This window comes from Hemitrygon akajei, chromosome 4 (genome assembly GCF_048418815.1).
Source record: "Hemitrygon akajei chromosome 4, sHemAka1.3, whole genome shotgun sequence".
NCBI lineage: Eukaryota > Metazoa > Chordata > Chondrichthyes > Myliobatiformes > Dasyatidae > Hemitrygon > Hemitrygon akajei.
This window is the reverse complement of record NC_133127.1, coordinates 159,664,551-159,690,693: the sequence shown is the minus strand read 5'-3', so window position 1 is coordinate 159,690,693 and position 26,143 is coordinate 159,664,551. Positions and strand designations below refer to the sequence as shown.

The 26,143-nt window shown below is 38.1% G+C and overlaps 1 protein-coding gene across 10 annotated transcripts in view; it reads left to right on the top strand.

Moving 5' to 3' along the window:
• Nucleotides 1-26,143, top strand: part of atp8a2 (ATPase phospholipid transporting 8A2) — a 461,717-nt gene that overhangs the window by 134,367 nt on the left and 301,207 nt on the right. For 9 of the 10 annotated variants that reach the window (XM_073043757.1, XM_073043755.1, XM_073043759.1 and 6 more), the window contains 4 exons: nucleotides 1,676-1,774; nucleotides 13,585-13,630; nucleotides 15,202-15,242; nucleotides 21,616-21,689. In XM_073043757.1, the coding sequence (XP_072899858.1) occupies nucleotides 1,676-1,774; nucleotides 13,585-13,630; nucleotides 15,202-15,242; nucleotides 21,616-21,689 (260 nt within the window). Of the gene's footprint in view, nucleotides 1-1,675; nucleotides 1,775-8,392; nucleotides 8,509-13,584; nucleotides 13,631-15,201; nucleotides 15,243-21,615; nucleotides 21,690-26,143 lie in introns of those variants that run through there. The other variant, XM_073043765.1, reaches the window with a different exon arrangement.

Genomic DNA, 26,143 nt, shown 5'->3' with positions numbered 1-26,143 from the left:
CCCCTGTTAATGAATAATGTGGGCCAATGAGTTCACTGCTTTAAAGTAATTTATCAATCTCTATAAGCCCAAATTTGGAAATCAAAGTAGTTGATCATCTTACAAGACCCAGTATAGATGCACCATGGATTTTAATATTAATAGGTTCTCTTTTGCTTACCTTTGGTATTTCATTAGTCTATTTAAATGCTACTGTTTGTGATGTTCATTTTCCGGGAGAGATTTTGGTAGTTCTTTCAGTTATATAATTAACCAAGCAGGTGGATTACTCACTTAGTGCCATTTTTTTCTGTGAAGTCTCACTTTCTTGTATACTAATGCTATGTTGGCACCGGTATGTGTGGCAACAGCTCCAAGCTGCCCCCATCACAAGCACATCCTTAGGCTGTGTTGGGCGTTTGGCCCGTCATGTCTGCTCCGCCTTTTCATCATGGCTGATCCAATTTTCCCTCTCGGCCCCAATCTCTTACCTTCTCCCCCCTTCCCACCCTGTATCCCTTCATGTCAATCAGGAATCGAGCAACCTCTGCTTTAAATACAGATTTGATCTCTACAGCTGTCTGTGCTAACAAATTCCACAGATTCGTTACTCCCTGGCTAAAGAAATTCCTCAACTCCATTCTAAAAGGGTGCCCCGCTGTTCTGAGGCTGTGTCCTCTGCTTATATTTCACTGTATATTTCAATGTTATGAGGTAAATAAATGAAACTGAATCTGAGATTACGTTAGTTCCCAGGATCAGGAATTTTTTGTAAAATAAAATCTGTTGATGGGTGAAGAACCACTTATTCACATTACGATCTGTCTGGTAAATGCGTTTGCATAGTTTAATAGAAAGGGTCTTCAGTTATTTTAGGTCAGCCATGATGAAATTTTATGAGAAAATCATTTAAAAAAAAGAAACAGGAGAATGTCATGCTCCTGCCATTCAGCATGACTATGACTGCTTCAACTTTGCCAGATTCTTGGATTTTCTTAGTCAACGGATCTTAAAATTCAAAATGTGCAAAATTCTAAGAATGAATCAGAGATGTTGCCATGCCTTCTTTGCAATGGCACTTACACGCTGGTCCCAGGACAGATCCTCTGAACTGCTAACACCAGGGAATTTAAAGTTTCTGACCTTCTCCACCTCCAATCTTCTAACGAGGACTGGCTTTTTCTGGTACTGAATGTACCTTATTGGCTCAAATGCTACAATTTCCAAAGATTCACCATTCAAGTCAAGTTTAATATCACCAGCATATGTCGTGAAATTTGTTAACTTTACGGCAACAGTACATGATAAATAAATATAGAGGAAAAAACTGAATTATGTAAGTCTATTAAATAGTAAGTTAAAATATATGAAATAAGTAAAGACATTTCTGCTCATTTTAGTGTTTTGACTGACCTCCTGACTCAAGTCAATGGCTAAGACTGCCACACTCTGCCATCATTTGTATAGTTAGCAAATGTGGAAACTTTACCCTTGGTTTCCTTTGTCTAAGTCTTTGATGGGGATTTAAAAATAACTGAGGCTGGAAAAACCGAGGCCAAGGAGAGTGTTGAGAACAACCAAATTAATTAGGTCATATCTCATTCTTGTTATTGTTTGTGTTCTTCCTGGGTAGTTTATATAAATATTTATAAAATAATGAATGAAATATTTTAAAGTGAAGAATTCTTTGTTTTAGCAAATTCCAGATGTGTCTCCTACAGGAAGATATACAACTTTGATGCCACTTATCTTCATTCTCTCAGTTGCTGCCATCAAAGAAATCATTGAAGATTATGTAAGTACAGTAGACATGTCACATTTGTTAATGTGAGACAATATCTATCAGATGACCTCTTTTTTGAATACTGAAAGGAATTCCATTATTTATGATGACTGGAATCCACTAGTCTGTGATTTTTGAGTCTTATCTTAATTACATTACTGCATAAAAATAGTGCTGCTATTCATTTCATGAAAAGTAATGAATGAATCTTAGTGGTGGTTTCCTCAGTTGTGTTGTAAATGTAATTTGCATGATTTCATGAATTGTAATGCAATTTCAAAAATCCAGTGCTTGTTAAAATCTGAATCTAACAGAATCTGTACTTGAGCTATATAATACTAAGGATGATTAAACAAAACCAGAAAGATTTGTATGGAAAGCTGAGTTAATGATTTAAGCAAAGAATGCAAACGGTTTAGTGTTCCTGCATTCTTTACTGTCTCTGGCTGTGAATGATAATAGACAAAATGCTGAAAAAGTTCTCTTTTATCGTTAGGTGGTGGACAGAGGCTAAAGATAGAACACAAAGATAGTGGAAGATGGCACTGAGAGCTACCAATGGGTCACAGTTGTATGTTCATTCATAAGTCATTATAGAGAGTCTAGGGATTAGCCACAAGAATAATGGCAGGGTACAATGGTAGAAAGTGAAGGAAACTCCACCAGGTCTTTATGCAATCTGAAAAGCAAATGGTGGACACACTAACTAGGGCTCTCTTGAAATCTTTGGACAAGCAAAATACACCCTATCCTTGTTATATGTGGGAGATACATTCCTCGCAGTCGACACAGTAGGCTTATCTACATATTGTGTCAAGAAACCTTCCTGAACACTCTTAACAAACTCCACCCCATCTAAACCCCTTGCTCTAGGGAGATGCCAATCGATATTTGGGAAATTAAAATCTCTGTTATTATTGCATCTTTCCAGGATCTGTTTCCCTATCTGCTCCTCGATATCCCTGTTATTATTGGGCGGCCTATAAAAAACACCCAGTAAAGTTATTGACCCCTTCCTGTTCCTAACCTCTAAAAACAAAGACTCCGTAGACAATCCTTCCATGGCATCGACCTTTTCTGCAGCCGTGACAGTATCTCTGATCAACAGTGCCATGCCCCCACCTCTTTTGCCTCCCTCCCTGTCCTTTCTGAAACATCTAAAACCTGGCACTTGAAGTAACCATTCCTGTCCCTGAGCCATCCAGGTCTCTGTAATGGCCACCACATCATAGCTCCAAGTACTGATCCACGCTCTAAGGTCTAAGCTCATCCGCTTTGTTCACAATACTCCTTGCGTTAAAACAGACACATCTCAAATCTTCGGTCTGAGCACGTCCCTTCTCTATCACCTGCCTATCCTCCCTCTCGCACTGTCTACAAACTTTCTCTATTTGAGAGCCAACCTCCTCTTCCCCAGTCTCTTCAGTTTGGTTCCCACCCCCAGGCAATTCTAGTTTAAACTCTCCCCAGAAGCCGTAGCAAACCTCCCCGCCAGGATATTGGTCCCCCAGGGATTCAAATGTAACTCGTTCTTTTTGTACAGGTCACACCTGCCCTAAAAGAGGTCCCAATGATTCAGAAATCTGAATCCCTGCCCCCTACTCCACTCACTCATTTTTTAAATATTATTTCTCTTTTGCACTATTTTAATCTATTTAATATACATATTGTTACTGTAATTGATTTTCTTACTTTTTTCTATATTAACCATGTATTGCATTGTGCTGCTGCTAAGTTAACAAAATTCACGACAAATGCCAGTGATAATAAACCTGATTCTGATTCATTAGGCCTCATCAACATCTTGTACAACTTCAACTTAATATCCCAACTCCTGTACTCAGTAATCCGGTTTACGAAGGGAAATGTGCCAACAGCTCTTTTTACACCCTATCTACCTGTATTCCAAACAAGGAAGTTTGGACCTGTATTCCCAGATCCCGTTGTTCTACTGCACTCCCCAGTGCCTTATCATTCATTGTGAAGTCCTACCCTGGTTTGTCCTCCCAAAGTGCAACACCTCTCATTGATCTGCATTAAATTTTATTGGCTATTTTCCAGCCGGTCCCGATTCCACTGCAAGCTTTGATAGTCTTCATTGTCTGCTGTGCCCCCAATCTTGGTGATGTCTGCATTTGCTAATCTAGTTACCCCATGATTATCCAAATCTTTAATTCAGATGACAAAAAATAGGATAAAGAAAATAGAAATGGAACTTAAATGTAATGTGTAACTGGTTCAAAACCTGTAAGCATTGAATCTATCATCCATGATCTGCTTTACTAAGGTGCGATATAAGTTGAGTTAAATGATGAGAATCTTGGTTATGGGTTAGGTGGATAGGAAACCAAACAATGCAATGAGAGTGTGTTTATAAAAGCATTTCTAATTTTATAGTGACTGCAATTCTTCTGCAGTATTGGGTGTCACATGCAGTTGGCCCTTGTGTAATTGGAGGGGGGATAGTTCTGTTTCCAAGAAAACCATCAATATGACGATTTTCCATCACCTGCATGAGCCGAGAAACACAAACTGAAAGTAGATTCAAAATTGACTCATGTTCCACAAGAGTAAATTTTATTTGTTATCATAGATTTTTAACCAGTGATTTGAGCAGGCCGTAAGGATTTTGAATAGATCTGTCAAAAGTGAATTTATTATAGGGAATTTCTGCTTCCAGAGTGGTCATAAGTCATGGTCGCCTGTATAAGGATTTGTGTGTTGATTGTGGGAATTTAAAGTAGGAATGTTGATTTGCTACATTGGCCTGTGACATTGAATGCTCTCTACCACATTCAGTGCAAACTTCTCATCCTGATTTTACCATGAAAGATAATCATCATTGTAAAAGTGGATTTTAATCTAACTGAGGTTATTGGACAAACTGTTCTTTAAAAATCCCATATTAATGCTGCCTAAGCACGATTAACGCCAGATTCTGTTTGTTTGCTGTTTCATTGTGGTGAATCAGGATTTATTAAATTGATTTCCAAATTTACGAGGGGGCTATAAGGATTTTGAATAGATTTGTCAAAGGTATTTGATGCCTGCTAGCATTAAAAGTTTTGTGACTTCTGCATTCACCTGCTTTTCTTGCCACCGTTTAGAACCCTTGAGAGATAATTCATGTTTCATAGACACAGCAAAGTAGTTAATTAATCATGCCCATTTCTTTCTCATTTTTCAGTGCCAGAAATATTCTCATATACTCATCAATTTTATTCTGCAGTCTCAGTCTGTGTAGATCTACAGGACTGTAAAGTAGGAATGTCTGTTTTAGCGATCAATAGGAAATCTCATTCCTTATTTCCTGGTTTCTTTTTAAATAGTTAAAATGGAAGTAGCCATCCTGCAGGGTCCAAAATAAGCGACTGAAAGCAGCTTGCATAAGGAAACCAAACAAGACTGATGGATTTGGAACCAAAGAGATATAAATTATGATGGTTATAAATTGAATTGTATGCAATCTGATGTTAGTGGGCATTCAGAAATTAGATTGTGTTATGAGTAATTGTCCATTAGTTCATTAGCCTGGGAACTGTTAATGTCCCTGAGCTGTTCATTGACATCATTAACTCTGTAAGAGAATCATATGATTTTTTTGGGGTTCTTTTATGAATATTTGAATTCTAACTTTGACCAACACCAAACATTAAAGTGTATTTGTTCCAAAAGCAAAATTCTACAGATGCAGGAAAGCTAAAGTTAAAATGACGAATGCCAGAAGTGTTCTGGTTGTTGAAGAGCGTGCTAGGAAATAAACAAAGTTCGTGTCAGTGGCTGGATCCTGCTGACTGTTGCCAGTGGTTCCTGGACTTGCAGATTCTGAGGACTGAATCTGTTAGTTCACTCTGCTGTTTAACTATCAGTGGAGCCATTTGTTTCTCTGAACCTGCATTAGAGACCTCACTGATTTCTGTGGAGTGGTCAGGCTAAGATTCCAGAGGCAAAGAGGGTAAGTTTTTTTTTGAAAATCATGTGGTTTTAGTTTTCTTTTTAAAAGCTATTAAAATAAGAGTTTTTTTTTAAATCATCTGTTTATTTTTTACAATTGACAACAGGGGCAAAGCTACTTTGTTGAGCCATGTGTGCCCATATCACTGTCTAATCTTTGGATGCTGGGATCCAGTGGGCTAGTGAGATTGACTTTCTACCTGCAGCTTATGTAAGTGGAGGGAATGGCAGACTGAGGTTTGTGGAGAGCCAGATTTGAAGTATTGACCAAACGTTTTCAGTAAAAACACTGGTAGACTGAATTCTTGTTATAATTTCAAATAATGTTCTCCTTAATATTTTGCTGTGCTACTTCCACTTTTCTATTCAAGAGTAGTTGTATTCTTCCTTGTATTGACAATATATAGCTTCAGAATTTATAGTGGAGCATGTCAGACTTCCAGTGTATTAGTTAATGATTTACCATAATTGAGAGCCATTTGCTAACCCTGGAGGTAGTATCTTCTGCACAGGATAGTAATTTGAATAGCTCACATCAGGCACAGTCTCATGATGGAAATGAATGATTACCCATGGATGTAACAACGAATACGAGAAATAGCAAAATGAAGAGTAGTCTAAGATTTTTCATATTTTCAAATTGAATATCAAAATGTTTATGTGTGTTGATTCTTTAAATTGTTTTACTGGACAGCAATTATTTTCAAACGTGTTGCTTCCTCAGGAATTGTTTGGGTTTTGATAGAGTGCTTGAAGTTGAACACAAATATAACTCCAGGCTATTCGTGTCACGTAGGAATTGGGAGAAACAAGAAATTAACTTATATTGAATATAATACATATAATTGCATAACATTGCTGGTGCTTAGCAATAGTTTAATTAAGCTATAAATGTTTTGTTGATGATCTCCATTTGTTCTTGGTGTCCGAGGCTTCTCACTTAGTGTCCAGCAATAATCAGCTAGCATTGATGAGTTCCAGTTGCCCTGATATGGTTTCTCCATGACTGCAATGTCCTAGTGAGACCTTTCACAGTGATCGTCACTGACAACACCAAGGTTTGCAGGGAAGAAGTCTAAATGGGAATGTAGAAAATAAATCTTTAGTGACATATTGCACTTCATAGTTTTAAATGCTTAAAGCATTTGTCAATCAGCTGCATGCAGTTTGGTGCTCTGTAGTTGCCATGGAAATTTTCAGCAACATTCTTGAATGCCTTCCATGTTATTTTCTCCAGTTCCACAAGAAGTTCTTTGAACTTCCTGTCATTGATGATTTGATTTGTGATGATTTGATCTGTTTGATTTGTGGAGCAATAAAATACCTTCCTCAATCTTGGCATCAGTTATTTTAGGAAATGTCTGTCAGAAATATCAAAACCTTTCACCTTGTTCACCTAGCACAAAATTTTTCACAAGCCTCAGTTTTATATGAAGAGGAGGCAAAAATATCTCTGGGACTACAGGTGGCTTATGTGCCACTCTTTTGTGCCCTACAACCAACTGCTTACGGAGTGGCCGATAATTTTTTAATGTATTGAGCTTATTTAGCACAGTGATAGAAGATTCCACCCTTGCAGTCTTGAACCTAGTAATGTTTTTTTTACCTTTGACAAATCCAAGTCTCTGATCAGGTTATTTAACTCAGGTTGAATTATCAGATGAGGCTCACCCGACATAAAGGGTTCAAAATCTCTAACAGTATCAGCGACATTTTCCATTCCTGGTTCATACATTATGGCATCTTTGTCTGCCTCTAGACTCTGTCTCCAGTGGCTTCAGTACTGGAAGACTATCGTCATGCAGCACAAGTGAAAGGAGATTTCTTGTTTTTAGCAGAGAAACCACATTAACCGGTCAGACCTAAATAGCAGTCTGTCACATGACCCTTCTACTCTCACCAAATCATTGGGATAGTGGATGGTATTGACCTCCGAACCAAGCTCTAAGATGGACAGCGCATTTTGCTCAACAAATGCTCAACAAAGCCCAGGCTTTGTGTTGGTTGCCAAATTTACACCCAATGTAGAGCTCATGGGCCTTCTTAATGAGAGGAGTCCTGCTCCGTCTTTGAGACTTAAGCACATACTCACTACAAATATAACAGAAACTAGCAAGGGGGTTGCAATATTGGCAAGATAGTTTGCTGTCACAAGTACTCCTGTAAATACATTTGCTTTATCATAATGAGTGCACACAATATGCTATGCGTGTAAAGCATGCGCATCCACGTAATTGCAATCCAATATACATGTAAACACAAGGCATAGAACAGTGTGTGTGCTTTTATAACCTTTCATAAACTCATCCTGCTATGCAGCATCCACCCTCCCTAAGCATGCCCAGGCATATCTGGACAAGAATAGAAAACTTTTCAGCTTATGTTGTGGGCAACATTTTGATATGCTTGAATTATGAATTGAAATAACAAATACAAGCAATTTCAAAATAATGGTGCATGATAAGGAAATGTCATGGTGATTTTCATGATTAACAGCCCAAAATCCACCAGATACACCCAAACATATTCAGGAAGAAAAATCTTTGTCTAGTGTTTGTAATCACACTGGGAGCTTTAAATTTAAGTTTGCTGATGACACCACAGTAGTTGGCAGAATCAAAGGTGGTGATGAATCAGCATATTGGACGGAGACTGACAATCTGGCTGAATGGTGCCACAACAACAGCTTCTCACTGAATGTCAGCAAGACCAACGAGTTGATTATTGACTTCTGGTTTCCTACTCTTGAAGTCCATGAGGCAGTCCTCATCAGGGGATCAGAGGTGGAGAGGGTCAGTAATTTTAAATTTCTTGCCATTATCATTTCAGAGGGTCTGTTCTGGGTCCAGCACATAAGAAATTTGTCAGAGTTTTAGGTGACATGCGAAATCTTTGCAAACTTCTAAATAGAAGCATTGCTGTGCTTTCTTCGTAATGACACTTATGTGCTGGACCCAGCACAGACCCTCTGAAATGATAATGGCAAGAAATTTAAAATTACTGACCCTCTCCACCTCTGATCCCCTGATGAGGACTGCCTCATGGACTTCAAGAGTAGGAAACCAGAAGTCAATAATCAACTCGTTGGTCTTGCTGACATTCAGTGAGAAGCTGTTGTTGTGGCACCATTCAGCCAGATTGTCAGTCTCCGTCCAATATGCTGATTCATCACCACCTTTGATTCTGCCAACTACTGTGGTGTCATCAGCAAACTTAAATTTAAAGCTCCCAGTGTGATTACAAACACTAGACAAAGATTTTTCTTCCTGAATATGTTTGGGTGTATCTGGTGGATTTTGGGCTGTTAATCATGAAAATCACCATGACATTTCCTTATCATGCACCATTATTTTGAAATTGCTTGTATTTGTTATTTCAATTCATAATTCAAGCATATCAAAATGTTGCCCACAACATAAGCTGAAAAGTTTTCTATTCTTGTCCAGATATGCCTGGGCATGCTTAGGGAGGGTGGATGATGCATAGCAGGATGAGTTTATGAAAGATTATAAATACAGTAATCTAATTCTTTATAATAATTCATTAGAACATAGAACATTACAGCACAGGTCTTTTAACCTACTCTAACCCTACACCGTTACTTAGCCCTCCATTTTTTTTCTATCATAATGTGCCTAACTAAAAGTTTCTTAAATGCCCTTAATGTATCTGCCTCTACCACCACCCCTGACAGGGCACATTATATTGGAGTCAACAGTTGACATTTTTATTGATGAGTAAATCCAAAAGGAAAAAGGAAAGCAAATTACCTTTAATACTCTGATTAAATATTTTCCTCCATAAAGGTTTCAAAGCAAAAACTCTTAATTTAAGAGTTGCCATTATCGGCTTGGTTAACTCCATTACCTGCTGTGCTAGCTCCAATTTCCTTATCAATAAAAAGGAGACTATGTATACACAGAGGACATTAATGTAGTTTGATTCATAAATGCTGTTGTGGGAGCATCAAAATTCGTGGTCATCTATGACATCTTTTTCTTGTTCTCTTTTCAAACGTATCTAACAAGATCTCTAGACACAGAAGGTTAAGTCACTTGACATTCAAGATGAAGTAATCATCTGGATTCAATACTGGCTCAGTGGGTGAAGCCAGAGAATGGTAGTAGATGGCTGTTTCTCGGACTGGAGGCCTGTGACTATTGGTGTGAACAAGGTCCATTATTGTATGTTATCGATATTAATGATTTGGATGGCAATGTGGTAAACTGGATCAGCAAAGTTACCGATGACACCAAGAATGAAGGCACAGTAGGCAGTGAGGAAGGCTATCAAAGTTTGCAAAGTCATCTGGACCAGCTGGGAAAATGGGCTGAAAAATGGGAGATAGGACTTAATGCAGGCAAGGTGTGAGATGCTCCACTTTTGGAGAACAAACCAGGATAAAATATACACAGTCAACGGTTAAGGGACTGAGGTGGAACCAAGTATGTCGTTGGCTGCTTGGCCACCTGAAAGCTGAGAACATTTTCAGTTTTTATTCTACAGAACTAAATGTGATGAAAGAAGCTGACAAAACTTAAAATCTGGTCACACAGTTATAGAGTCATAAAAACTACTGCACAAAAACAGGCCCTTTGGCCCATCTAGTCTGTGCTGAGCCATTTAAGCTGCCTAGTCCCAGTGACCTGCACCCAGACCACAAGCACTCCATACCCCTCCTACCCATGTACCTAACCAGACTGCTCTTGAATGTTAAAATTGAATTTGCATCCACTACTTCTCATTCCACACTCTCACCACTCTCTGAGTGAAGAAGTTTCCCCTCATGTTCCCCTTAAACATTCCACTTTTCACCCTTAACCCATAACCTCTAGTTATAGTCTCACCCGGTTTCAGTGGGAAAAAAACCTGCTTGCATTCACCCTATCTATATCCTTCAAACTTTTGTATACCTCCATCAAATCTCTCCTTAATTTTCAATTTCTAGTGAATAAAATTCTAACGTATTCAATCTTTCCTTATAACTCAGGTCCTCAAATCCTGGCAATGTCCTTGTAAATTTTCTCTGTACTCTTTCAAACCAATTTATATCTTTCCTGTAGGTAAGTGATCAAAATTGCACACACTATTCCAGATTAGGCCTCACCAAATGTTCTTATACCCTTCAGCATTATATCCCAACCCCTGTACAGTCGGCCCTCCTTATCTGCAGGAGATTGGTTCCAGAACTCTCAACCCTCCGTGGATACCAAATAATGCGGATGTTCAAGTCCCTTATATAAAATGGTGTAGTATTTGCATATAATCTATGCACGTCCTCCCGTATACTTCAGATCATCTCTAGATTACTTGTATTACCTAATACAATGTAAATGCTATGTAAATACAAACATGAGGAAATCTGCAGATGCAGGAAATTCAAGCAACGCACACAAAATGCTGGTGGAACACAGCAGGCCAGGCAGCATCTATAGGGAGAAGCGCTGTCAACATTTCGGGCCAAGACCCTTTGTCAGTCCTGACGAAGGGTCTCGGCCCGAAACATTGACAGCGCTTCTCCCAACAGATGCTGTCTGGCCTGCTGTGTTCCACCAGCATTTTGTGTGTGTTGCTATGTAAATAGTTGTTATACTGTATTGTTTAGGGAATAATGACACGAAAAAAAAGTCTGTACATGTTCAGTACAGACGCAACCATCGTAGCTCTTCTGGGAATGCTGATGCTGCCTCGGCATCAGCCAATGCCGATTCTCCCATGATCTTTAAGTTCTTGAGGCTGTAGCGCTTTACGTAGCCAGCCAGCCATCCCTTACTAGCCTCAAACTCCTTCCTCTCACTCACAACACGAGTAACGAATAAACGAGACGCGAGGCGAACAATGCTCAAACAAGTACTGTAACACTTTTAATCATCTCTAGATTACAGTACTTATGATACCTAATACAATGGAAATGCTATGTAAATAGTTGTTACACTGTCTTGTTTAGGGAACGAGGATGCTTTGGAGGAGGCTCAATAATACTAAAGTCAGGATCTGTGGAGGTTGAGGGCTGAGGATCTTCAAGCATTGAAGGTCAAGACTTCACAACTGCAAATACTTTAGTTAGTATCATTGTTGTAGGAAGCTATTTCTTCTTTTTCTTTGCATCATCAAACACTTCAGCAAGTGTGATGCACCATCAATAACTCACTCTGAGACGTAAAAGTGAGGTATCGGCTTTTATTGACTGGAAGAAGGAACAAGCAGTGAGTGACCACTATACTACATCCTGGAGACTGAGAGGCCGGGCTGAGACCTCCATCACCTTTATACAGGAGTCTGTGGGAGGAGCCACAGGAGCAGTCATCAGGGGGCGTGTCCAGACAGGTATATGTAGTTCACCACAAAGTGACATGCCACTTTTCAAAAGATCTAAGATTTCTACTTCCTCAGCGAGAGATAGCACTTTACTTAGCCTTTGAGGAATTGCTTTGACCACTTAATTGCTTTTTAGGAGCCATTTTTTCACAGAAACAAAGTAGCGACTGAACAAGATGCGAGGCGAACAATGCTGAAACGAGTGCAGGAGAGAGAACTTCCGGGTTTTCCCAATCCGCGGTTGATTGAATCCGTGCATGTGGAATGCGTGGATAAGGAGGGCCGACTGTACTCAATACTTTGATCCTCCAATCCTCTGATGCTTCACTTGTCGCTACGGATGGTTTAGGTATCTCTGCTTTGCTCTACAGGGTCTGAGGGGAGACCCTGTCGGGCCCTGGGGATTTATTCACCCTGAAGACTGCAAACACCTCCTCCTCTGTAATCTGTATAGGGTCCATGATCTCGCTGCTGCTATGCCTCACTTCTGTTGACTCAGAGATCTCTTGAGTAAATGCTGATTAAAAAAATAACTTTAAGATCTCCCCCATCTCTTTTGGTTCTGTGCATATATTTCCATTCTGCTCTTCCTCTTTGCAATCCTTTTGCTCTTAATATCTGTACAAACCCTTAGGATTCTCCTTCACCTTGTCTGCTATAGCAACATCATGCCTTCTTTTAGCCTTCCTGATTTCTTTAAGTGTTTTCTTTCATTTCTTGTACTCCAAGTTCCTTATCTGTCTATACCAGCTATACACCTTTTTTTCTTAACCAGGGCTTCAATATCTATCAAAAACCATTTACTTAGTGTTTGATTAATTATTAGTTTGTATCTCTGTACCACTGATTCTGATTTTGTGATTAGTGATGAGCGAGCAATACACATCTTTAAATCTTGATTTTAAGAATTACAGATGTGCCTTTACCATTGGCCATAGTTAACTTGGGGCAAAATGCTGGCATATTTTTCCATAAACTTTGTACCTGTCTACTTCAAATGGTATCATGTGGAGCAGTGATGTCTAGTTCTATCCACAAAATCAGAAAACAGTCTGATGGGATTATGATCTCGGGATTGGCCTTGATGCTTGGAGTTAAACCTTTATTATTGGAGGCTAAGAGCTAACCGGATAGAAATTTATGAACTTCTAAGAGGAATGGATAGTTAGATGGTCAAAACTGGTTTTTCAAGTTAGGGATGTGAAATACTAGAGGACATTGGTTTAGGGTGAGAATGGGCAAGTTTAAAGGAGGTGTGAAGGACAAATTTTCCTTTATACAGAGTAGTAAATGCTCAGAATTCTTAATTCTGTCAGGAGTATGATCGTGGTGTTTTTAGGTAGGCACCTGAGTATGTAGGGAATGCTAATTTAATTTGGCATCATGTTTGGTGAGGTGTTCCTGTGCTGTACTATTCCCTGTTCTTTGTGTAAATAACTAGATACAGTACTGTATAGTTACTTCATGAGCAGTCCAATGTCACAAGAGAGTCTTAGTTACAATTCTTTATATTACTTTTGAAGCATTGAATTCTGTTTGCTTTGTTATAGAAAAGACATAAAGCTGATAATGATGTCAACAAGAAGAAAATAAAAGGTGAGTGCCTATGTAGTCGAACACTGGAATCAGAATGCTAGAGGAACTCTGTTCTTACTTACGTTTTATTGTCAGACCAAACATAAAATTCCCATTTAAACAAAATGAATAGATAAAGCAGATCACAAAGATCATCATCGTCAGATGCAGTCAATTTGGATGTCTGACATGAGGGAGTATTTACCAGAAGGTTTTTGTTTTTAATTTAAATTTCAACTATAAACCATATTGCATGGCGATGAACCATGAAAGTTTGTTCTACTTATTCAATAATAATTTTTGAGATATAGATATAGATTTAGTTATACCAAAGTTAAAGTCAATACAAAAATTGCATTTAATGAGTTCTGCAGTCTGATGAACATAGTTTTTAAATGAAACTGTTGAAAGTTCCTGTTGTGTGGACTGCCTGGGTGTGCTATCCTGCCCTAAATCTTACTTTTAATTAGAGGAAAGCTGTCTAGTGGAGAATATTCTTGTTTTCAGATTATTATTGGAGTAGACAATGAGAGGACTCAAACAATGATTGGACAGTAGAAGTATTCTCTGTTTACTGCTAATTTTTCATTTGTTTTGATAATATGAAAAAATAACTTGGTCGTGAATTTAAGGAGATGGGACCTTTGGGTGAGAATTAAATTGAATGCCCTAATTAAACAGAGGACTTTTAAGACTTTTTGCTGCTAGCTTTAGGACAAAAGGAAAGGATGAGCCCAATTTTTTTTTTTTGTATTTGCACATTTCTCTGTGCAAGAGAAGATTGCTTCAAGTATAGTCAATAACATAAAAGATAATTTTTCACCATTAATGACAAATTCCTGTAAATAGTACCAAGATTCCTGGTATCATTGACTGAACTAGATGATGGATAATTCCAGTGTTCTGTACACTCTGAGCACAAAGTTTGAATTTTTAATCTGATAATTTTTGACTTGGTGCGAAAAAATCATTAACTTAAAAGCTAATGTGTTTCCTGTTGTTCCACCTTCATAAAAGATTCTGCAGATGTTGGGAACTTTGAGCAACACACAAAATGCTGGAGGAACTCACCAGATCACACATTATATCGGGGGGGGGGGGATTAATTTTGATATTTTGGGCTGAGACCTTTCATCAGGATGTTTTTTAGCCATCTGTAATTGCACTTGCATTTAGAGTAATTAAACTAACTGGATTTAGAATTGGTGTATCTCCTAAGCTATTATTATCTTCAAAATCTGTAGAAAACTTTGATCATTAATAACGGAAAGCAGGCAGGGAGACACATAATCTGAAGAAGTATCAGCACCCAGCCATTCCTCCCACTTTGACTGGACAATGTTAGATAAAAATCATTCTAATAAAGATAATTTTGCAGCTTGATCATAAATGAACTGATGAAAATATCCCCAATACCCTAATAGAAATCCATTATTCTATTTACTTTTTAAAATGTATTTTGGTTGAAAAGTTATCTTGCAAGATTTCATATGAATTGTAATGAAATGTGAACATTTAAATAGATAAAGCAAGAAGTAAAGTTTTAAGTTTTCTACCCTAGTTGCTATTACAAAGATGAATTCCTTTTCCAGTTTTGAAAGATGGCAAGTGGGAGACGGTTATTTGGAAAGAGGTATGTGTTTTAGATGTGCAAAATATTCTCAAAGGTTGTTACAGAAATCTGATTTATCTTAATCATTTTAATTTGGACTTTCAGACCAGGTAATTAAATTATTTCAAAATTAATATGAAGTGTTGTGACTTTCGTCATCTTCCCACCAATATTTAAAGCAGTTATTGCCTAATATTAATTCTTGTATTGAGAAGGAGGTTGGTCTGCTGGTTATTGATTGATTCCTTCTTAAGTGCAATAGAAATTTCGAATGATTATCGGTCTGATTAATTGAACATGAAGTCAGACCCAAGGTTCAGCTTAAGGCTACATTACAAGTCAGTATTATGTAACTTGTAACTTATCTTTCTACTTCATAATATTCTACTTTGTTTTATCTTGGAGAAATTTAATCATATTGCAACAGTTGACCAGGATACTGTCAGCCTGTGTCAAGATTATACAGTGCCTTGCTCCATCACATTGTGCAAAGCTAATAGAGACTTGTCCAAAAAGGCCATAGTAGTTTTGCGAGGTGGTTTAACTAAGTACTGAGCAAAGGGGGAATGTGTACTTTTGAAAATTTCAGTTTCAGAATGTTCTAGTGTTGCATGTTTTACAATTTTCCTCATTTTGGGGCTCTACTGTGAAGAAAGAGTATGTGGTTCACAAATAAAACTTCTCAGTTAAATTGATCAAAAATCTCTGATTGTAATACTCATTTATGTGAACAGAGGGTTGGGGACTGAATACTTTTACAAGGCACTGTAAGTAATTTATTAGTACATAGTTTTTGCTTTGCAGCCCTTTACAAATACTGACATTTTTAAGAGAAAATATAAAAGACGTAGTGCAGAAGCTCTTGATATGATATTCAGTGATTCATTTAAATCTGTTGCTTGGGTAAATCATTTGTGCAATGCTTCACAACAGTTGATGATTGATAGACATGGGATTAGCTCATCCTAAACAAAAAGAAGCATTCTAAAGGGAGGATGAGGCAGCTGTGGCTGAGAGAAGTCAATGATAGCATAAAAGCCAAAGAGAGAGCATAAATTGGCAAAAATTAGTGGGAAGCCAGAAGATTGGGAAACTTTTAAAAAACCAACAGAAGGCAAATAAGTGCAATGAGAAGAGAAAACCTGAACTATGGTAAGCTGTTCAATAGTGTAAAAGCGGATACCAAAAGTATTTTCACATAAATATTTCAGATATATAAAGTGATGGAAAAGTGGATATCAGACCACTGGAAAATGACATTGGAGAGGTAGTAATGAGGATCAAGGATATGGTGGATGAACTGAAAACATATTTTGTCTTCACTGTGAAGGACACCAACAGTAAGCCAGAAATTCAAGAGTGTTAGGATGCAGAAATGAGTGTAGTTGTTATTACTAAGGAGAACATGGTTGGACAACTGAAAGCAGCAAAAGTAGATAATCCAGCTGGACCTCATGGACAACACCCCAGGGTTTTGAAAGGGATAGCTGTAGAGATTGTGGAGACATTACTAGTGTTCTTCAAGAATCACTACATCTGGAGTGGTTCCGAAGCACTGGAAAACTGCAGATACTACTCCACTTGTCAAGAAGTGTGGGAGAAAAAAATTATGTCACTATTAAGGTTGAGGTTTCAGGGTACTTGGGGGCACAGGATAAAGTAGACGGAAGTCAGTATGGTTTCCTTAAGGGGAGATCTTGGTTGAAAAATCTCTTTGAATTCTTTGAGCCATGATAGACAAAGAGATGTTGTTTTCTTGGATTTTCAGAAGACCTTTGACAAGTGCTATATGTGAGGATGCTAAACAAGAAAAGAGCCCACGTTGTTATAGGAAATGTATAGTATGTACAGAAGATTGGTTAACTAGAATGGACAGAAGGCAAAGAGTGGGAATAAAGGGGGCCTTTTCTGGTCTGTTGTCTGTGACCAGAGGTTTCCTGCTGCTGGCTCTGAAACTTCCCACATTTTATTTTAATGATGTGGAATTGATGGTTTTGTAACAAGTTTGTGGATCATAGGAAGACAGGCAGAGTGAGAGTGATAGAATAGTGATAGGATGATAGAAAAATGGGTAGTGTTGAGGAAGCAGGGAGTCTGCAGAAGGACTTGGACAGATTGGGAGAATGGACAAAGAAGGGACAGATGGAATTCAGTGCAGGGAAGTGTACTGTATGGTCATGCACTTTAATAGAACTAATAAACGCGTGGAGTATTTTTAAAGGTGATTGGATTCAGAAATCAGAGGTGTGAGCGGACTTGGGAGTCCTCGTGCAGGATTCCCTGAAGGTTAACTTGCAGGTTAAGGTAGAAATAAGCAAAGCAAATGCAATGTTGGCATTCATTTCTAGAATTCAAGAGCAAGGATGTAATGCTGAGACTTTATAATGCATTGGTCAGACCACATTTGGAGTATTGTGATCAGTTTTGGGTCTCTTATCCATGAACAAATATGCTGGCATTAGAGAGGGTCCAGAGGAGGCTTACGAGAATAATTCTGGGGATGAAAAGGATAACAGATGAGAGGTGTTTGACTCTGAGCCTGCATTTGCTGAATCATAGTTGGGAGCTTAACATTCAACAATACACATTATATCAAAAGGACAAGCAGGTAAGCCGAGGGGATGGGGTCGCTATGTTGGTTAAAAAAAAAAATGAAATCAAATCAAATCCTTTGGAAGAGGTGACAAGATTGGAAGGTGAAGAATCCTTTTGGGTAGACTTAAGAAACTACTGATGAGAATTGTATACAGGGCTCTGAACAGTAGGCAGGTTGTGGGATATAAATTACAATGGGAGATAGAAAAGGCATGTAACAAGGGCAATGTTATGTATTACGGTGGAGTAAAAGGAATTACAGAGGCATGAAAGAGGAGCTGGCCAAAGTTGATTGGAAAAGAACATTAGCAAGGATAATGGCAGAACAACAACGGCTGGAGTTTTTGGGGGCAATTTGGAGGCAAACCGATACATCCCAAAGGTGAAAAAGTATTCTTAAGGGAGGATAAGGCAACTGTGGCTGACAAGGGAAGTCAAAGATAGCATAAAAACAAAAGAGAGGGTATATAATAATAGCAAAAATTCGTTGAAAATTTGAGGGATTAGGAAACTTTTAAAACACCAAGAGAGGACAACTAATAAAATGAGAGAAAAGATGAAATATGAAGATAAGCTAGCCAGTAGATATACTTTTTGATTCCAAAAGAAATTGCAGTGTTACAGTAGCATTACAAGTGTGCAGATATGAATATTAGAAGAGAGGTAGAAAGAATAAAAAATAAGTTACCACTATCAGTCTAACAGGAGGGGGTCAGCACTTCCCTGGCTATAGGTTGGCTCAATATAGATGGCTGAGGGTAAGAATGACCTCATGTAGCACTCTTTGGAGCAGTGCAGGTGTCTTACTAAACTGTCTATTACTAAAAGTGCTCCTCTGTTCAGCCAAGGTGGCATGCAGAGGGTGAGAAACATTGCCCAGGATTGCCAGGATTTTTCATAGGGTATAATATAAATAAAGGAGAGTACCAAAGGTTTTTTCAGATATGTAAGGAGTACAATAGATGCAAGAGTGGATGTCAGATGACTCGAAAATGATGCTGGAGAGGTAGTAATGGGGGAACAAAGAAATAGCGGATAAACTTGATAAGTATTTTGCATCAGTCTTCATCGTGGAAGACAGAAACAGTAAGCCAGAAATTCAAGTGTATCAGATGGCAGAAGTGAGTATAGTTGCTATTAATGAGGAGAATAAGGAGAATATGCTTAGGAAGCTGAAAGATCTGAAGGTAAATAAGTCACCTGGGCCAGATGGAATACACCCCAGGGTTTTGAAAGAGGTTGTTGAAGACATAGTGGAAGCATTAGTAATGACTTTTTAATAGATTTTGGAATGATTCCAGAGGACTGGAAATTGCAAGTGTCATTCCACTCTTTAAGAAGGGAGGGAGGGAGGCAGAAGAAAGATCATGGACCAATTAGACTGACCTCAGTGGTTGGGAAGACGTTGGAGTCAATTGATAAGCATGTGCTTTCAGGGTACTTGGAGGCACATGATAAAACAGGTCAATGTTAGCATAATTTCCTCGAGGGAAAGTCTTGCCTGACTAATCTGTTGGAACTCTTTGAAGTAATAACAAGCAGGATAGACAAAGGAGAATTGATAGATGTTCTGTGATTGGATTGTCAGAATGCCTTTGGCAAGGTGCTGTACATGAAGCTGCTTAAGAAGCTAAGAGCCCATGCTATTATAGGAAAGAGACTAGCATGGATAGAAGATTGGCTGTCTAACAGGAGGCAAAGAGTGGGAATAAAGAGGGCCTCTTCTGGTTTACGGGTGTTCTTCAGGGGTTGGTGTTGGGATCAATTCTTATCATATTATATATCAATGATTTGGATGATAGAATTAATGGTTTTGTGCCTAGATTTGCAGGCGATGTGAAGATAGGTGCAGGGGCTGGTAGTGCTGAATAAGCTGGGAGTCTATAGAATGACTTGAACAGTTTAAGAGAATGGGCAAAGAAGGGTCAAGTGGAATATAGTGTGGGACAGTTGGTAGATATGTGGGTTACGACCACGTAAATGGCTGGAGTTGCCTAGCACTTTAGTGTAAGGGTGTTTATTAGGTGCATCAAAAATCAAACTTATGAAAATTAGTGAAAAGAAATATGTCAATATTTACAAAATGTTATCTACAAAAAACACAATAGCTCCATACTTATCCAGTGTGAACTACTGCCAGCCCTTGTCTGTTTCCCCCCCCCACCGAGGACAATAAGCACTAGGACATATCTCAAAGCCCGGTGTGGATGCCACTATACCACCGGCTGGCTTAGTTTACTTGTAATAAAGAATCAAACTTATGCAAGAAATCGTCACTGTAAAAAATGCTGTCCATAATGAACACGAAATGTGACAGATGCTGCAAATAAGACTTAACACAGAAAATATCAGAAACTAGTCAACATTCAGTCTGTCTAGATCAGCCTTTCTCAACCATTTTGCCTTGGAGAAACCCTTCAAATAATTTTCAGGTCTCAGGGATCCCCTATGTAAAAAATAATTATTATATCTACAGTGCACGGTACATTAACATGATCAGTAAGTTGTAGATATAATAATCCAAAAATAATTTGCAATGCTCTTTTGAGTAGAGAATTAATTTTTAGCCAACCTTTCTTGAAAAAGAGCAGGTAGTTAAGCTTAGCTTGCTTTTCTTGAAATTAATCTCTTTTTTTTCCCTTTCATAAATTTTAAGGACTCAAAAGGGAAACATAATAAATTTCTGATAAATAACTGAGATTTAATTTTTCAAATGTTAGGCTTGGTAGATTAATTTAAATGAAAGTTGTAAATTGATTTTAATGCTATTTACAACATGAAAATTTTTAACAATGTTGAATAGTAGGGTTACTAAAAACTATAAGCCAAAGCAATATGAATAAAAATATAACCTCAGACACAATTTTATACAGGACTTTGTAAAAACATTTTCTTACTAAGTGACATGATCAGGCTCAAATACAGGCCCAGCATGTGAAACCTGTGCTTGTTTTTTTTCTGCACAAATACTCAATTCCAGGTTGAACCTGAGATAAGCACATATGGATGTCACCTTCAACTGAAGTGAGATGATTTCTATCCTTGCTTGTTAAACAAGAAAAAGCTTGCTCACACATGTGCAAAGTTCAAAAAATGTTTATGCGACCTCTCGTGAAACTCTAGGGTTCAGTGGAATCCTGGCTGATCTAGAGAGTGATGTGGAAATGAAGACCAGTAAACTTTATTTAGTTTCTTAGAGTCAATTCTTTCCAAAATTGGTTCTGGGAAAGAGAAAGAAAAATAATTATTGGATTAGGGTTCATTTGGGTTGAAACAAAACATTGTCTTTCATTTTGAAATATCACCTTCAGGCCAAATTTTAAAGTTGTCTTTAAAAGCTGTCAAGAAAATTCTTGATGAATAATGTGAAAAGTAACTGGCATTCTAATACTACACAATGGAAGTGAGTTCTCAGAGATATGATATAGCAATCACAAACTTGTTGTTAAACTTTATAATAACCTAACTAATGAGGCCATCAGTCTTAGCAACTTTTTGAATGCACTTAATTGGTTTGGAAATATTGTTGAGCTTTAAGTGTTATGATCTCCCAAACTTTGAGCACCTTTAATTTTGATGTTATATATATTTTAGGAAATGCTAAATTGGGAAATATAGTATTTTAAACAACTACCGGTATTCTGATTGGTCTTTCATAAATGTCTAAATCACTGGACAATATGAAGTACTAAGATAAAGCCCGTCATTTACGGCAACACCGGTGATATCTGTGGCTTGGTTGTTTTCTACTGCCAGCTGCTTTTACAAATGGCCAATTTCTTTAATTTTTTTTTTGCAGGTTGCGGTGGGGGATTTTGTAATGGTCACCAATGGACAACGTCTTCCAGCTGACATTCTCATTGTCTCCACCAGGTTGGGCATTTTTTCATGTTGATCGTAGATTATTTAAAATGGAGTTGTGAAAAGCAACAACTCAAATGCTGTAATTATTTTGGGCATTATAATTAAATGGATTTTATTTAGCAGCGTTTCTGCCATAAAACAACCTTTTAAAGGGTACAAAATAGCTCAGAACCACTTTCAAACATTTAGCAATATTCCTGGCTTTGAATTTAACCGGAGAGGATTATGATATTTTACTTCTGGATTTGAGCTTGTCATTTTGAGTACTGCTGTTAGAGATAAAATGGACCATTGGCAGCCAGGTACAGTGCTGAATGTTGAGTCACATATAACAACGCATTGGTCAAAATCTCCTCACTTGCATGTTACCTGTGAATGAGCACCACCTATTGTACAGAGTGAAATATAACTGGCTACAGCTGTAGCAACAGTGTATTCATATACATCCCAAGACTTCTTCAGAAAGGGAAACGGATGCAGAGTAGTGCCTAGGGTGATGAAAGTTTGCTTCAGATTTGGAAGGAACACATTGTAAAAAGTAGTTCTTCCCCTGGTGATAGAAAAGAGTAAGAGGACAAAATGAGAAACATAGATCAGAGACTGCAAAGGAAGATAAGTGGACTTTGCAGAGGGAGTAAAGTGGAGCAGACTGTTTTAAAGCTGAATTAAGTTGAGTTTGAAAGCAATGCTGTTAAAGGAAGATCCTTGCGTTGAGTGATTTGTCTTCCTCAATGCTGTCAGGATGGTGCTGGAGCAAGGTTTAGTTGACGCGGTTTGTGGATTGTGGACTCTGTTTTATTGTTATGATGTGCTCTGGTTTCTGGTTACTGGATGTTTTTTCTTTGAATGGGTTCCATAGATTTTCCTTGTTTCATAGCTGTCTGTGGGAAGAGGAATCTCAGGGTTGTATACTGCATACATAGTTTGATGATAAGTGTACTTTGAATCCTTTGAAACTGGAATCACGCGACTTGAACTTTTAAATAAGAAACCAGTTATGTCGGTTGAGGGGCAAATTGAGCAATGTTTTGGAAAAGTATGTGAATAGTGAATTGTTTTAAGAAATATTTTGTAATTTTCACCCTATTACAGCAAGGATGTGGAGGCTTTGGAAAGGATGCAAAAGAGATTTACCAGGATGCTGCCTGGATTGGCTCATTTGTGGATTTTGACATTAAGGCAAAGATTTAACTTTTAAGAATTAAATTTGAAAGGATACATTACATTAGCTGTCTAAAATCTATATTCAGTCATTATTATAAACTAATGACTTAAGCTGTGACACCAAAGGAGCTCACTTCTTTGGGAGGTGCGTGACATATTGCTGGGTATTTGGGCCAGTTCTGGGAGAGTTGGAATCTGTACAAGACAGATTTGCCTCAGCTCCATGATAGTACAATCCATGTAGTTCAGCAAGATTTGCCGATGTCATGAGGAAGTTGAGGTGTTGGTTATACTTTCAGCAAAACTGACAGCAGGAATGGAGAAATGTGAATAGAAATTGAGGAAGGAAAGGCACCAAGCAAAAAATATTAAGGTTCTACAGACTCAGCTCAGCATCATGGCAGATTCAGGGTGAACTGATCGGGAAGATGCCAGGTACAGCCCTTGCTCTTTGTTGACATAGGCAATCTCAGACAGGGCATAATTTGGATTATAGCAGATAGAGAGGCAAAAGACATTGTTGTTCCTTTCTTATGTCAAGTAACACCATCTGGAAATTTACACCTATTTGCACCTGTCAGAGAGATGGTACATGGGAAATGACAATGGTCAGGCTACAAGGCTCCCTACATTTTACCATTTGCAACCCCATCAAAGCACAGAAAGCTTTGAATCACATAGAATCTCTTTTTGAAAGTAAAATGGTAGGTAATGGTCTTTCCTCTGTGATTTTCTCTTTTGAGTGGAGGATTTTAGCAACAAATTGTGTAGGAGGGGTAGAAATCCACTACTGTGGAAGACAAGGTTTGGGAAAGAATGATGATGTAAAGATATCAAAGGGTGAATGGCTATGAAGATTTGGGAGAAATGGTAGACGGGGAGAAATTAGTGTTGAATGCAGGGAAGAGATTGAAGTAGGGTTTGTGAGAAAAGATAGGGTAGATTAGTAGATGAAAGGCAGTGGCAATGAGTGGAGATAATTACTGTGGAAAATAAAACAGGAACATTAACCTTGGGTCCCATATCCCTGACATCTGTCCAGGTAGAACTGAGTCTCGTTAAGCAGATTTGACCCCTGGTTAAGATGAGGTGCATTGTCCAATTCATATTTTAAATAAAATTACAGCATGCATTGATTGACACCAGTGTGTATATCAGTGACCTCTTAGAAAAAATGTTTAAGCTTTGAGTTCCACTTGCATAGCATTTAAATCAGATTGTGTCACGCAATAGAATTTTTCAGCCATTGTACGTGCACTGTGAGAGCACAATGTAATGTTACTGTGCTCTCAACTATAGATAATCTTTCCATATTTTCTTTGAAAGCTTGTACATGAAAGAGATGCCAGGCCACTTGGTTGAAGAACTGGAGTATTGGACAAACACATATCCATTATCTTCAGAAGAGGAGGGTATTAGATAATAGAACCAGGCCTATTCATTCCTGGAGTTCATTAAGAAACCTGGCATTCAGTAAGAACATAGTTGATCCAATCTTGGACTCATTACTTTTCCTGCACCCTATGCTTACCTCTTGACTCCTGTATACTTGAAATGTCTTTCTTCTTCCACCTTGAATTTATTAAATTAATCATTCTCCACAGTTCTCTGAGACAGAGAGTTCCAAAGTGTCATCAACTCTAAGAAAATCAAGTCTTCATCTGAATAAAAGCTCTTATTTCTGAAACTTTGCCCTTTGGATTTTGACACTTCCTTTTCCTTGGGGAACCATCCTCTCACATCCACTCTGACACCCCCGTCGGAGTCTTTCAGCTTTCAGTTTGATCATCTTATCTTTCTAAAGGCCAATAAACATAAGCCAATCTTCTGCCCTCTTTGTACCTTAACAACAAAACTGCACGTAATGAGTAAAATAAACTCATGGGGGACTTGAAACAATGTCTAGGTTAGAAAAATCAAACTCTTTAAGTTATGGATAAGACTGGGTCTTAGGGAAAGGTTAATTACAACGGTATTAGACAAGAGCTGGGGAGAATAGATTAGGGTGTCTATGTCTATATCTGGTGTGTGGAAGTTAGTTAAAGGTCAAATGGTCAGAAATCAGGATCAATATCTTCCTGTGAAGAAGAAAGACAAGAATGACAAAATTCAGAAACCTTGGGTGATGTGAGATATTGTAAATTTAGTTGAAAGGGTAAAAGAAACATAAAGTTTAGAATGCTGAAATCAGATGGACCTTTGAGGAATATAAAAGAATTGGAGCAGAATTTAAAACAGGGAATTAGGAAGGCTAAAGGGAGCCATGAAGCATTTACATTTAAAACAAGAGCAACTAGGGAGAGAGTAGGGCAATGTAAGGATATAATAGGAGATTTATGCTGGGAGCTAGGAGTGGGCAAGGTACTAGATTAGTTCTTTGAATTGCTATTTACCAAAGACGTGGATGACATCAAGATCAGGGCAGGGTATATTAGTTTATCATTGCCCTTCTTCACCCTTCAGCCCAAGATATCAAACTCCTGACTGACTACTTAAAGTGCAAGCACACCCTTGCTTAAAAGTGGAGGCACAAAAAACATCATGCAGTACCCTGGGTGCAGTCACACCATTTCCCTGTAAAATTTCATGAAAACTGCCCTGTTTTTATGCTTCACTGCCTTGTTATAATTGATAATTGTTTATTATTGTCACTTCTTTTGCATGCCATTCAGAGAGAGATTACTCCATAGATACATCAAGATAGAAAAGGGTGGGGAAAATACAATGTTGGATAAAAGCCAACATTAAACCTTGACAGATGAGATGCTGATATGGTTTTCTCTGATGCAGAGTTGAAGACCAGGAGAGCATGTTTTGAGGATTGGGGGCTAGACTTTTAGGAGTGAGATGAGGAGGAATTGGGAGGCTTTTGAGGCTTGGATGTGGTGATTTGGGGGAAAAAGGAATGGATGGATTTCTGGATATCAGAGAAATAGAGGGATATTGAGGTAGCCCTGGTGAATGGCAACATGGTATACATTCAGTCAAGATATTGATGAATGCTGAAGTATGCTCAAATCGCCAGATGGCCTATCTCTTATCATCCTGATTCAATAAGGCTGTTGTAAGGTATTCATTTAATATCTTTGGAGAATATCTGCTTAAATCTTTTGTTTTTCTGTCAGATGTCATTCTCTTAGCTGATGTTGATAGTACCAACTAGACCATGAACTCTGGTTCTTCATCCTCCCCAAGTTGATTTTTTTTAAGCTATTTGGTCATATCATAGTTCTGGCAGGAGACAGATAACATTCCATCCTGGAATCACATCCGTGGCTAGGGAAACACCTGTCATTTCC